Source organism: Pogona vitticeps, chromosome 6 (assembly GCF_051106095.1).
Source record: "Pogona vitticeps strain Pit_001003342236 chromosome 6, PviZW2.1, whole genome shotgun sequence".
Lineage (NCBI taxonomy): Eukaryota > Metazoa > Chordata > Lepidosauria > Squamata > Agamidae > Pogona > Pogona vitticeps.
In genome coordinates, this window is record NC_135788.1 from 90,446,590 (window position 1) to 90,460,488 (window position 13,899).

Sequence of the window (13,899 nt, forward strand, 5' to 3'; positions counted from 1 at the left end):
TTCTGTGGAACGGATTATTGTTGTCATGCAGGGCACCACTGTATAATTTTGCTCCTTCCAGTTTTTTTGTTTTGTTTTTGTTTTGGCTACAAAAGGCCATTCCATGAAGCTCAGATTCTTTATTTTGAGGAATACATTTCCCCCTGGTAGCCAGATGTGTTGGAAGGGCTGTGCTGGGGACCTTAGGGACCACATGTGGCCATTGGCCTACACTTTGCCCATCCCTGCAGTAAGGGCAACGAAGATCCACTAAGAGATCCTTGCTTCCTATTTCTGCCTCCCCACTTAGTTACAGAAGAGACCTGGAGAATTCAGCTTCCACATAACATGTAAAATCTCTAGTCTTAAACTTAGTCTTAATGCAGCCCAAGATATATGTAAGTTGTAGTGAAAAGATTGTCCACAGGGAGTTCATCTCTTTTAACTTATTAAGAATGTACTCTTTGATTCTTTATCACCACCTTCATTATTCCCCTCTCAGAAATATCAGTTTGCTGTCTTTTTAGCCTTCCTCGCTGGCAAGACTGCCATGAACTGTGGAGCAAGAAAAGGCGGCGACAGCGACAAAGTGGTATTGTGGTGGAGGAGCCCTCTTCAGCAAAGGTTTCCCGGAAGGAGTCAGCTTCCATAACAAGCACAGATACTGTAAAGAATCACAGCAGTCCATTACAGCCACAGCCTGCCCAAATCAAAGTCCAATCTGGTGCTGGAGACTCATTTGGTCAGTATATATATGATGGGGCAATCCCTAAAGCTATCTAATATGTTATCTAAAACTTCTTATTACTGTGGATTCCTCTTCATCAGCCAGTTGGCTGCCGGCTGCCTTGCTCAAGGGCTAATGAAAGAGGTGATACTCTGAAGTCAGGTCTCTGCAGGAAAAATTGGGGCAAAAGGGCTACAACTGTTGTCTTAGTGGGTTTAGCAAGCTATAATGATGTGGGTTTGTGCCCATCGGGGATTGCAGTAGCAAGTAAGGATGCAGGCCATCAGTGTAGCTGTACTAACCAGTGAAGGATGGGCCACTTTTATCACATCTGATTCTTTCTAAAAGGAGTTAAAGTACACACATGAGTACTTTACATGAATATTCACAAAGGGTCAAGTTTCTACCTCTGCTCCTCTCCCCCTTTCATGTAAACAGAAGAAGTGAGGTTGCACTACATTGAGCTTTGACGTTGAAGCACATGAAGCTTGTAGCCATTGCAAGCTGGGATTCCACTCAAATGGAAACCTGCTGCTTCCCCTGTTCAGACTTCCACATTGCATGCATGAATGTTGCTGATGGAGTGAGGAAGCGGTGAGCCTGTCCTTCCCTTTCATCACCTGAAGCCCTGTTTAACACATGATGGTAGCTGTTGCACTAAATGGGTATAGCTGCTTCTGTAAGCATCTCCCAGAGATTGTATATCACAGCAAAACAAATTAAGACATAGTTCCATCTGTTTTCTATAATAGTTTTACATAACGTTTTATTAATTCTTTTTAAATATTGGAATAATGTACTTTTTTGGTTTTTAATATGTTTTTAATTATGTAAGCCACTATGGGTCCTCTTTTAGGGAGAAAGATGAGGTAAGAATACTTTGAATAAAATAAAATAATAGTTTATAGTTTAGATATTTTAGATGTTTCCAAGGTGCTTTTAACCAGTCAGTGGTCAGGGTGGTTTTGAAGAAAATAAATTTATAATTTACAAAAATGATCAAAAGAATTGTACTAAGATCAACATGAAAATGTTCTCAGCAAGAACAGAAGTTAGACAGATTACATACAGTAAGACTGGAAATATTAATGTCTGGGGAGGAAATTCCAAAATGGGGTGAGGATGCTTTTTCCCCCCTGGTTTCGCTCCGGTGTCAGGGGCATCCAGAAAAGAGAAGAGCTTCCATTGGTATTTTCAACACATGAACAGGATGAAGTGGAAATAGGTGTTCTTTTTGGTATCTACCTTCCAGATTTTTCCTTTACCTTTTCCAGCAAGCCGAGGCAAAGAGGCAGTCCCGAAACCAGCAAAATCAGGGAGCTGGACAGGGGACAGATTGTATTTGTCTTCAGTGTTGAAGGGATTATCACTCTTGAATTGACCTTCTCAGCCACACTAGATGCTGTTCGAAATCCTCTATTAAGAGCATGTTACCATAGTCTCTCAAGACTGAAGGTTGCCTAATTTAATTTTCCCAGTTACCTAGGATTTCAAAAGTAAGCACCAACACTTAGTCCTGACCTGCAACTTGTCAGTTTTTGTAGACTGGTGTAATACATTCCCCAGGAGATTGAAACTCATAGCAGAGTTAGCATAACTCACAAGTGATTGGATAGCACAGAGCAAATGCAGATATGCTCCCTGTAGTCAGTTGAAGTCACATGACCTTTGGTTGTAGTCTGAGCTACCTGATGTTTCTAGGCACTCTCCAAATGCAGCCTGGCATATATTATGTTGCAGTAGTCCTCGTAATACAAGAGCACAGACAACTCTGTCATAGGGGAACAGATAATATAAATACCATGAGGTCAAAAAACATTGTCCCCTGTTATCAGGGGAACCAGCTGTCTGGGCGGGGGATGGGGTGGAAATACAAATGTGAATATAATTTAGGCTAATATAATCTAGGTAAACAAAACAGGGCTGGAAAGAGGAAATTCTTAAAGTAGTACTTTATCTATACAGGAGATGATGGCTGAAGCCTTTTTGCAGTCTTCTATCCTACACATCTCCAGCTCATCCTTTAGATTTAGGCCCACAAGTAGAGCATGCAATGCATCTGGTGTGCTAAGTGAATGACTGGCATTTTGAAGTAGTTTTTCTGATGAGCAGAATAGTCTTGTATCCTTGATCTGCCCATGTACTCCACATCCTTACACTGACAGAACTCATAGCTTGCATTTTGGCATTTTTAGAAATCATCTCAGAGAAGGAAAAAAATCTGCGACTGTATGTGCTTTTTGAAAGGTGGGGCGGTTGCCCATAGTGCTTTTCCATTCCTGAAGTTCTGATTACCCCTGCTTCTCTTCTCTGGTGTTCTTCCTTGTGTTTGCAGCAAGCCTTGGCGACATCACCCAGCAGCTGAATCAGAGCGAACTGGCAGTCTTATTGAACTTGTTGCAGAGTCAGACAGATCTCAGCGTCCCACAGATGGCCCAACTGCTCAATATCCACTCAAATCCTGAGATGCAGCAACAGCTGGAAGCTCTCAATCAGTCTATCAATGCACTCAATGAAGCTGCCACCACCACCACTCAGTTACCACAGGATACCCAGAAAGTAGTTGAAGAAGAAGTAGCAGCCACTGAGGAGCCACCACCCCCAGCCCAGCCATCTGAGGATCAAGCCACCCCAGAAGCAGCCAGCACTCAGGGAGACGTGCAGAGCGTCCTAGCTGTTTTGTTGAGCCAACTCATCAAGACCCAGGAGCCTGCAGCAAATGTGGAGGAGAACAACAGTGAAAAGAGCAGTGAGCTGAGGGGGCCACGGAAAACCCCCACTTTGCTTCAGGAGGAAACAGCAGGTAAATAATTGTGACCCACCCCACCCCCTTGCACCTAAGACTTAAGGGGGAAAATGATGTGGGGGCTTTCCAAGTGGTCAATAAAAAACACATTGAATTTTCTGTAACCAAGCCTTGTAGTCATCTCTCTGAGTGTGTGTGGAATTTGGTGACAGTTTTGGGCTCCTGAGAAACCACATTATTAAGTCATTGAGTAGATTGTGTCCTCTTGTCCTTCTTTCATCTTCTAAATCAGAATAATGATCTACTTCACAGGGTAAGTTTTGGGATGTAAGATGGGGAAAGTGTTTAAAAATATAAAAACAAATATCTGAATCAGCAGCAGAAGCAGCAGTAATTACCCATCACACAGAACTGACTCAGACATTCAGAAAAAGCCCATGGTACAATCTTTTTTGGACTTCATCACCTTAGAATGTAGATAGGGGGTTGATTGTTTTACTCTTTTGCTTTAGTAGCACTTTAGTCACTTGAATTATGGGTTATTTGATCCCAATGAAGATTCCAGTGTATTGTGAGATGTAGAAATGTCCCACTGCCAAGAATGTTTGTGGAAAATGAAGTCTGTTCCAGTCAGATGCTCAGGCCCAGAAGAAACAAGGTGGAATTAAGTAACTTAAAATTACATAAAATAAAATCCAAAATCCGTATTAGAGTGAAGCCTTAGTAGGTCAGCTAAAAAGGCACAAAATACTCTGTGCAAGCTCTCAAGATAATTCATCAGTTTCTCAGTCATGTTGTTACAAACTGTGAGGAAAAGCAGTTGGGAGTTTATTGCCTTTTATGCCTTCCTTTTTCACAGCAAGTCTAGGGGGCATTCAGGGTTATAAACCATGCTTTACCATTTGCAGTTTTCCCATTGTATCTTTAGATAGCATGTAGACTACATTGTTTTAACATCAAGCCTTCCCCTCTGTCACTTTTTTTAACCTCATGCCTAAGAAGAAGGTATGTTATCTTGAAAGACTGCACAGAGAATTTTGTGACTTTTTAAGAGGCCTAAAAAAGGTACAGTGGTGCTTTGATTTACGAACTTAATCCATCCCAGAAGATGTTCGTAAGTCAAATCAGCATTTCCCATAGGAATGCATTGAAACTCGATTAATCATTCCAACTGTTTTTTGTTCTTATGTCGAGGCACGGTTTGTAAGTCGAAGCATTAGTTCCCATAGGAGCTAATGCAAAACCGGTTCATCCATACTCTACCACTAAATGGAGAATTTTTCTTCTTTTAACCTAAGATGAATTTAGGTTAAAAAGGGGGCAGGAAAGCAGGGAGGGAGGGGACAATGGGGAAAAGAGGAAGGAAAGAAGGAAGGTCATCACTGGGGCACACAGACCCCTCAGACAAAGGTTGCGCTTTTAAGCACAAAAAGAGAGAAGACAGAGAGAGAAGACAAGGGGGTGGGGGGGAGAGTTTGGAGTCTAAAACACATTTAAACCCACACATTTTACAACAACACATTTTAAACCAAGCAACTTTTAAACAAAACACATTTTAAATCAAACCAAACACCTTTTAAGACCACCCACCAACACCTTTTAAAACAAAAAAGAGGTCACTTTAGAGGCCAACAGCCAGACAGACCTTTGCAAACAGTTTTCTGATTTTAAAACCAACAGCCATCACAGAAACATAACCCCCCACCTAGCCCAACCCCAAGCTGCAAAACCCCTGTACAGTAAATACAGTGTACTCACCCAGAACAGGCAGTCTTTGTTTTAAAGAAGAAAGTCAAAAATCCTAAAAAATAAAAAAGCCAAAAAAATACAGTCTCTGCAGTACAGTACCAGGCAGTAGGCAGTCTGAAGTCTCTCTCCGTATCCACACTCTCTAACTGCTGGGGCGAGCGAGGTAGCAGACAAGCAGCCTGTTCGCTGGCCAACAGTTAACTGAAAGTTCAACTTTCCCTCCTTCCCCGTGGTTTTTTTTGTTCATAAGTCAAAGCTCTGTTCACAAGTCAAAGCAAATTTTGCGAAAGGAGCTGTTCATAACTCGAAATGTTTATAGGTTGGGACATTTCGTAAATCAAGGCACCACTGTATTACCATAACAAAGAGTTTATCTTGTGGCCAAAAGGGTTTCTCTTGCATTTTGAGTTTTTTTTAAAAAGGGGGGCACTGTTCCATTCTGTGGTGTATTTTGTGGTCTCAGTCAATTCCAGTGACACCCCCTTCAAGGGAAATCACATTTCCACTGAATAGAGTCACCCAGCAGATAACCAGAGCACAATAATTTTGTTTCAACACATCATGGTTAGCTGAAAAAGAGCATGACATTTTTGTTGGGGTTGTCCAAGTACAGTGGTGCCCCGCATAGTGAGCGCCCTGTTTAATGATGAATCCACATAGCGATGCGTTTTTTGCAATTGCAAAAGCGATCGCATTGCGACTTTCTCAATGGCCAAAAATCGCATTACGATGATCGGTAAGCGTTTCGCTTATCGATCTTTACATTGCAATGTTTTAAAAACAGCTGATCGGCAGTTCCAAAATGGCCACCTGAAAAAAATGGTTGCCCGCAGCGTTTTCGCGTGGTTTCCGTCGCATACCGGGCAGCGAAAATGGCATCTGTATGGAGGATTTCCGCATGGCGGTGAGTTTTTCCCCCATAGGAACGCATTAAACATGTTTTAATGCGTTCCTATGAGGTTTTTAGTCCCACATAGTGACGAATCCGGATAGCAACGATTTTTTCAGAACAGATTATTGTTCCTATGCGGGGCACCACTGTACATTATATTGGGTGAAATAGAAAAAAAATCCCAAATGGCAAAGACCATATATCTTTTGGGCTCGTCTTTATTGTAGCTGTTTTTGATTCATTGGAAAAAAAGTCATTGCAAGTTCTTTGCAACACTGCAAGTGACAATGTTGTAGAATGCCTACATTATAGGTGTACTTCTTTGTTGATTCTGCAGCAAAATGTGACTCCATGGGACTAAAGTATCCCATTGTAGTCTGAGAAGGTTAAATATTCTCTGGCATAAAAACTTTGCAAATGGAAAGTGAATATAGTACTGAGAAGGCTAGGCTAATACCCTCCTGGCTGTCTTTGTATGGAGGAAAGTGTTGCATTCACAAGTGCTGCAGTCAGAAGAGGACTGTACCATGTGTTTTTTCTGAGTCTTTGAATCATCTGTTGCTCATATCTCTTTGCAAGGAAGAGATATGAGCATTAGTTTGTCTGTATTTTCTAAAACAGTAGCCTAACTACAGTCTTTATCTGCTACAAGACAGCTTTAGAATAATGCATGGCAAATATGATGTAACACACTGTTTTTATTTAATTGCATTGAGCCCATAACTAGGTTGAACCTGGAAAAAAAGCAACCATCTGTTTTGTAGAGGAGCCATTCACACAGAATCCAGTCCATGTGAAGGGGAGAAGCCCTCCCCCAAAAGCCTTGAGGCCTTTTTCTTGCTTTTCCTGTAGAGGAAACTGCAACAATCCAAATTGAAAACAGTTGCATGGTTCCTAGCCCGATGAAAGGTAACAGGGTGTAGGACACATTCCTGGCCCTTTACTGTTACTCTGTTCAGCTGCTTACAACAAACAGTCTTCTAAGATTAACACAGGGGAGAATCCCTACATCTAATATGAACAGGGATGAGAAGTAAATTGCTTAGTTTCTCCATGATTTCTCCATCACACTCACACACATTCCAGCACAGAATGTAGTAGCTACAGGTGTGTATTCCGCATGGATTTCAATTATGGAAAAATCTTGATAATTTTGAAGGAGCAAAAGTTTAGCCCTTTTCATTGCAGGGGTTGTCTTGGAAAGTAGGTTAGCGGGAAACTATTGAAATATCAGAAGCCAAAGGGAGGAGGACTTAGCATCTTCCAGTAAGTGGGACTACCACACCCTGCTTAGCTCTTTGTATCTTCCAGTGACTAGCAGAAGTAGCATAAAACACACACAACCAATAGACTAAAAGTTTTCCATCTTGTATTCATATTGCAGAGTATGGGTTATCTTGCTGCACAAATTCTGTTCCGTTTGTTTTGTTTTGTTCTTTTTCGAAGAGCTCAAACATGCATACAGCCCTACTTACAGTTCCAGTGCCATTTCTGTGACTGGCAATGGCTGTCGGGCATATCAGGATGAGGTCTGTCAAGCCCTGTGCTCTGATAGCCTTGAGCAGGAGTTCATCTAGGACTTTTCCTTGAGCTGTGGCTCTTCCCTGTATATCTGTGTCTGAAATGTGTTGATGTTTGTTCACGTGTATTTTAAAGATGGTGTTTAAAAGCCGTAACCATTCCACAGCCTGTCCTCACATTCTCCCACCAGAGAAGAGACCCCCTGAACCTCCTGGACCGCCACCACCACCACCCAATCTGGCAGAGGACAACGTCTCTGATGCAGCTCAGGAGTTGAACCCAGCAGTGACAGCTGCCCTCCTGCACCTTTTATCCCAGCAAGAGGCAGGGCCACTGAGCCACCCAAAGCATGAACCCCAAGTTGAGAGGCCCTCCTTGGATTTCACCAGGTCCAAAACATCCTCCAGGACTTACGGCGCTGACAGTGGCCCCGAGGGCTGCAGCTTTGATATTGATGAACGGGATTCCAACCAGACTTTAACAGAGACATCACCCCAGATCTTGGGGAAAAGTAGGACCTTTCTGGACTCCACAAGTCATCTCGGGGAGTCAAGCACCTACCAGGGCGCAGGATCGGTTCAGTTCCCAGGGGACCAGGACCTCCGTTTCACTCATGTCCCCTTGGGGATACATTCTGCTCTTGGGCAATCCTTCATCAAAACTGAGGGGAGCAACAACACATTGGTACACTCAGAGGCCAAAATTCATAACTACAGTGAGGTGGGAGTGGCAAATGCTAGTTCTAGTGACACAGGAACAAGCCACACATGGGGGAATCCAGTCCAATCCACTTCATATGGAAAGGCCTTTCGGGGGCAAAGCAGAGTGCCTCCAAGAGGAGGAAGAGGAAGAGGCATCCCTTATTAACATGACTGGAAAGTGGAAATTTGGTACTTTGGGAGGGTTGTGTTTTATCCTGTTGCCCTCTTGACCTTAGAGCAGTCAGTGTATCAGGGCATCCCGGTGCCCATGTCTAGCCACCACAAAAATGGCTTATTCTTATCTCCCTCCTCCTTTTTTTTTCTCAGACTGCTGCTCTTCCTTTTCCCCAGTGGCTTTAGAATGAAGAATCTTAGCCTTCTCCTGACACCTGTATACCAAAATATCTACAAATTTGGGTTTGATGTGGCATGTTCTCCAACTCAGAGATGCAGGGGAAAGGGTGAAAGGGGAAGGAAAGAATCCTTGAAAAAATGCATAATAAATTGGAAATATGAACTGAATGTGTTTGCAAGCCTTGAGCCATTATTTCTGAGAGTGAGCCCACTGATGATCTGGATGAAGTGATTCAGTGCCCTGATCTGTAAATGTGGTGGAATGAGAGGGCAGAATGAGTTGCATTGTTGTAGATCATATATGTGTGTGTGTGTGTGCTTTTTTAATCCCCTGCCCAAACACACATACACACACAGGAAAAATGCAAGCAGAAAATTTAATGTATGGGGTGGTTTTATTCCACTCTTATCTCCACTGTGTTAATTTCCTACTTGGAGATAAAGTTTGCAAAATTATGCAAATGGAAGCATTCCATATGGGCAGTTCATGCAGTCTGGAGGGGTGTCCATTCTGCCACCACATTCTGCAACATGTATAGATCTGAATCTAGCCTCAGTATTGCAGAGATGTGTTGTTTTCCTTGCCTCCTTGAATTTCAAGATTTGTCAGATGGTGCCTACATGCCTTTTTATACTGAATTAAGAGAACTTGGTTTGTGTTGTGTACATGTTGGGAATCTCTTTTTTTTTCTTTTTTCCTTCTTTGCTACACTTTCTTTACATGAAGACAAAATACCACATTCTTCCATGAGTGAGCTGTTCTCCGTTTTACTGTGAAAGGCCCTATCCTGACATGCTCACCTTCCAACCTTTAACTGAACTGAGTTTTTGTAGTGTCCATGAGTCCGTTGGCTTTTCAATGGGTTTAGGTTTTTTTAATTTTCTCTCAAGAATGGTGAGTGTCCTTTTGTTGGAAGTTCTGAAGGCCAAAGTAAATGGCTGAAAATAAAATAAAAACCAAAAACTTTGTAATCTTTAAATTCTTCAAGAAGGAGGGTGTTCAAGTTTTAAACTGGGGAAACTTGAAGTTAGACTTGATGCTTTCAAAGTTGGTGTTGCTATCTTGTGTAATTTCATCGTTTTCAATGTTAATGAACCCTTTGCAGCTTTCTTCACCAACACTTCAATTAGGACATTATCATCATCATCATCTTTAGTAGCTCCAGAAACACTGCATACTTTTTACATATTTTTGGTGAACTCTAGTGTAGGTAGGGGTGAACACAAGCCTATTGGAGCCTGTAGTTTGAAAAAAGACGCTGAAGGGCAGAGAATTGAAAAGGCCACTATGGCTTCTCAGTAAAATGTAACCACTGCTCCTTTTTTTTAAAATGGCAACATTCAAAAGAAAAAGAATGTCAGAAAATGGGAAGGGAGAACAAAATTATAGATTTCTAAAAGAAAAATGTTACTTTCATATTAAACAGAAAACGTGGCTAATGGGAAATAGGGAAGTTGTCCCATACAGATGTTTTGGACTCAGACTAAATTGAATAGCTGCTTGATGCAGTCCAACACATCTGAAGAGCACCAGATTGAGAAAGATAGAATAAGACACTGATGTTATTCAAGGCAGTTGAAACAGTATTTATGATGAACTGTGTGCAAGAGAGGGGCACTATGAAACATTTGTCAATTTTTTTAAAAAAAATGATTCTATTCTGTGAAGAGTAGTGAGACTACAGAGTTCTAACTGTAAATTTTGTGGAGGTTTTAAAATTGAGTCACCAGTTCATGCCTCACATGCCAAACAAAACCAAACCCTGTATATTAAGGTATGGTAAATAAACAAAGGATCAGTTTCTCCTAGGTATTTATTTAAATATCCCTTCTCTTTTTCTCTCTTTTTCTTCATTCTGCAGGTTTCCTGTTGAATTTTGAACTTGGCATTATAAAACTACTATGGAGTAATTCTTTTCTGTGTCTCTCCTCTGCTATCATTCAGTCATATGTCAATTTTTTCTCTGCTGCCGTCATAATCGTGCTTACCTAAAAGAAACTGACCACACTATTTTAATAAGATCTAGGAAATTCTGATTGGAACCATCTTTTCCCTTATGTATTTTTGTTTCATTGTTGTTTCTTTCGACAAATTGCTTAGAAGCTTATAGTTTAATATGATGGTGTACTTTTCCATATATCTAGTATAACACCTTTTTGACCTTCCCTACCTTTTCCCACTCTTTCACACCACATTTGTGTAAAATATAAGTTTATAGAGTCCCAGCACTGCAGAGCATTTCACCATATTTGTTTAGTACTGTAGATTTACACCCCACTTTTCCTCCAGTCAGTTCAAGGCACAGTATATACGACTGTCCTCATCCCTGCTTATCTTTTTAAAAAATTAATAGGTTGTGAAGCAAGTCAAGCCGAGAAGGTGCAACTGACCCAAGAAGGCTCTGCCTTAAATTTGGGAAGAATTAAAGGTGTCATAGCTATATAAACCTTCCTTCCAGTTTCACCCCTGGAGTTTTCCTTCTGCTGCCTTGCCAGTTTCCATGCACAGTTTTAAGACCTGTGTTAATAGTTCTAAGCTGCTGTTGTGTAGTTATCTGTTACTGCAGTCATACCCTGCCGATCCAAGTTTGGTTGTATCCACGTTTTTATTGCCATGTGTTCTCTTAGAGTTCTCTCCATGGGTTCATAAGGAACCATTGAATCCAGGCTCAAATCTCTGGTAGGGAAATGGAGGCAGGAGGGATGATGGAGGGTACTAAAGGATAGTAGATGTTAACTATGGAGGAGTCAGTATCTTATAAAGACCCTTTAGGGTGAAAGTAAAGATCTTTATCTTGATCATCTCGAGAAACATGGTAATTCTAAGCATTGAGATCCAAAATTGAGCACATTAGGCCGCCTGCAAGAAAATACTAAATATTTTGAGGGGTAGAAATTCCTGTTTGAGCTTTTCAGAAGGTTGTGTTTTCACATTAGTTGTGTCACTTGATTTCTGCAACACCAAGTGATGACTCCAATTTGTGAAAGACCTATTGCATATGGAGTAGCATAAGTAGAACTTTGTAATTCACTGCACTGGATCTTTTTCAATAGGGTCATTTCACACAAAACACACAGGTAGGGAGACAAGATGACAGGATAAAGCCTAATAAGACATGGATAATCCTTGTGGTTTAACATTCTCCAGTGCTAGCTACCTCACAGAACACAGTTTTACTTATCAAATGCCATCAGATTATCACTAGCAGCCCTTGGGGTATATTGCTCCACTCTGAAAATATAGAATGCAGAAATATTTTGACAGTTGGGGAAATAACATCTGAGAACTTTCAGGTACTATTTGCATAAGACATCAGTTTTCAACAGTAAGAACAGTTTTGCTTATACTCTTCCCATAGTCTTCAAGCCATATTCCGGGAAACTTCTTGAGAGTTTATCAGAGCTGTTGATGGTGCTGGCAGACCAGCATATTTGCAAGACCACCTGCCCCAAACTACTGATAGGTTACTATGTAACTTAGGCCAAAATTCAGTCAGAAAAAAAATGGTGTGCAGAGGTGCAATTTCATAGTGTTTTTCTCTTTTTGTGTGTTTCCCTTTATGCAATTGGTTCCACTGTCAACTTTGCAACCAATGCAAGGTAAGGTATTCAAAGTATCCACTGCTGGAAGTGGGACCAAGTATCACACTATTGCCCTTTCATAACTGTACAGTACAGTATAAGTAAATAAGATTCTAGCAAAGATACGTAGAAGAACATGTTACATTATCAGATAAGGGTAGGGTAGAGCAGTGATCTCCAACCTTGGGCCTGCAGATGTTCTTGGTCTACATGTCCCAGAAGCATTCACCACCACCTCTGCTGGCCAGGGTTTCTGGGAGTTGAAGTCCAAGAACATCTGGAGGCCCAAGGTTGGGGATCACTGGGGTAGAGCATTCTTGGTCAGTGTCACTCAATCATGTCTTAGAACATGAGTGGGCTATACCAGAGCTCGAAAAAAATGTTAGACTATAATTCACAACATTTCTTAGCCATTGTGGCCACTGGCTCAAGGATTGCTGTAGTCCAACATAATGGTGGTGGGTTTGCCTCCCCCCCCCATTTCTGGGTAGAAAGCAGACTGATAGCACATCTTTAAATGAATTTCCTAATTCTCAGTTTAACAATACCAATAGTAAATAGACATTTACCATTAAATGAGGTTATTGAAAGAAGAGCTTGAGGAAGTGGATAATCATGAGTAGATTTCCATGTAGAGGGGCTGTGACCAGTTCGTTTCCGGGACTGAAAGCAAATTCTCAGCTTTATAATGTGACCGGAAACACCCCATTGTTGAATTGAGTGTATGCCTTTTTATACCTGCCTTAAGCTGGTGGATCATAGAGTTCTACTAAAAGCTGAAGTAGATACGGTAAGCCTAAATTTGAACTCATCTGGAATATTCAGGGATTCCAAGATGGTCTATTGGAAAAAGAGTCCTTGAAGATAACAGTTTGAAAGTTTCTTTGTTGTGGACTTGGATCATTTTTCCTGCCCTGATTTTCCTCCTCTGTAACCCATCATCACTGACATACATTTCTTCTACTATTATGTTACTAGAAATGCATTCAACAAAGGTTTCACTAGTAAACTTATGGTGAAGTGTGTGTTTGAGATGGGAGGAAAAAGGGTATATGGACACTCAGATACAGCTGAGATAATCTAGGAGGAACCAGAAAATCCTACGCATGGATGGAGCTGCTGTAGTATATTGCCCAGCAGTCTGATTATCCATGGACATAATAGATACTTAAATAAAATCCACACCTGTATGGCTTGAATCATACAACTCGAACATATTTTGATATAATTTATTCTGCAGCATTTACAGTTATGTAATTTTTATATGTGTATGTATGTGCTTATTTATTTCTATGTGAACTAGTGGAAATTTTCTTCAGCAACTATTCTGACTTCCAAAATGTTTCTAGGCATTGCCTATCTCACATTGCTCACTCATGGAAGCCCTCTGCTTGCAACCACTCTGCCTGATGTGGGGGGATTCCCCCATAGTCCTCCATTCAGTGGGTCCCCACAACCCTCTGTTTAGCATTTTCAGGGGGCTGGGGGAGTGCAGAGTAGAAGAAGGGACAGGGCAGGCAGCTTCCACCTGCCTGACTGCAAATGCCTAAATCTGGATTCAATCAGCTATTTTAAAAATACACAAAGAGGAAAAATATATTTACAATAGAGATACAGATAAAATACCTGAGGTATAGCTTATGTTCGG

General features: G+C 41.2%; 1 protein-coding gene across 5 annotated transcripts in view; it reads left to right on the plus strand.

The window, feature by feature from the left end:
- Window positions 1-13,899, plus strand: part of CDK12 (cyclin dependent kinase 12) — a 93,191-nt gene that overhangs the window by 30,476 nt on the left and 48,816 nt on the right. For 3 of the 5 annotated variants that reach the window (XR_013537543.1, XR_013537542.1, XM_078377845.1), the window contains exons 12-13: window positions 507-721; window positions 3,042-3,509. Coding sequence is in view for 3 of the 5 variants with exons in the window: in XM_078377845.1 (XP_078233971.1) it covers window positions 507-721; window positions 3,042-3,509 (683 nt within the window). In the remaining 2 variants the exon portion in view is untranslated. Of the gene's footprint in view, window positions 1-506; window positions 722-3,041; window positions 3,510-7,780; window positions 9,634-13,899 lie in introns of those variants that run through there. The other 2 variants (XM_020799258.3, XM_020799260.3) reach the window with 2 other exon arrangements.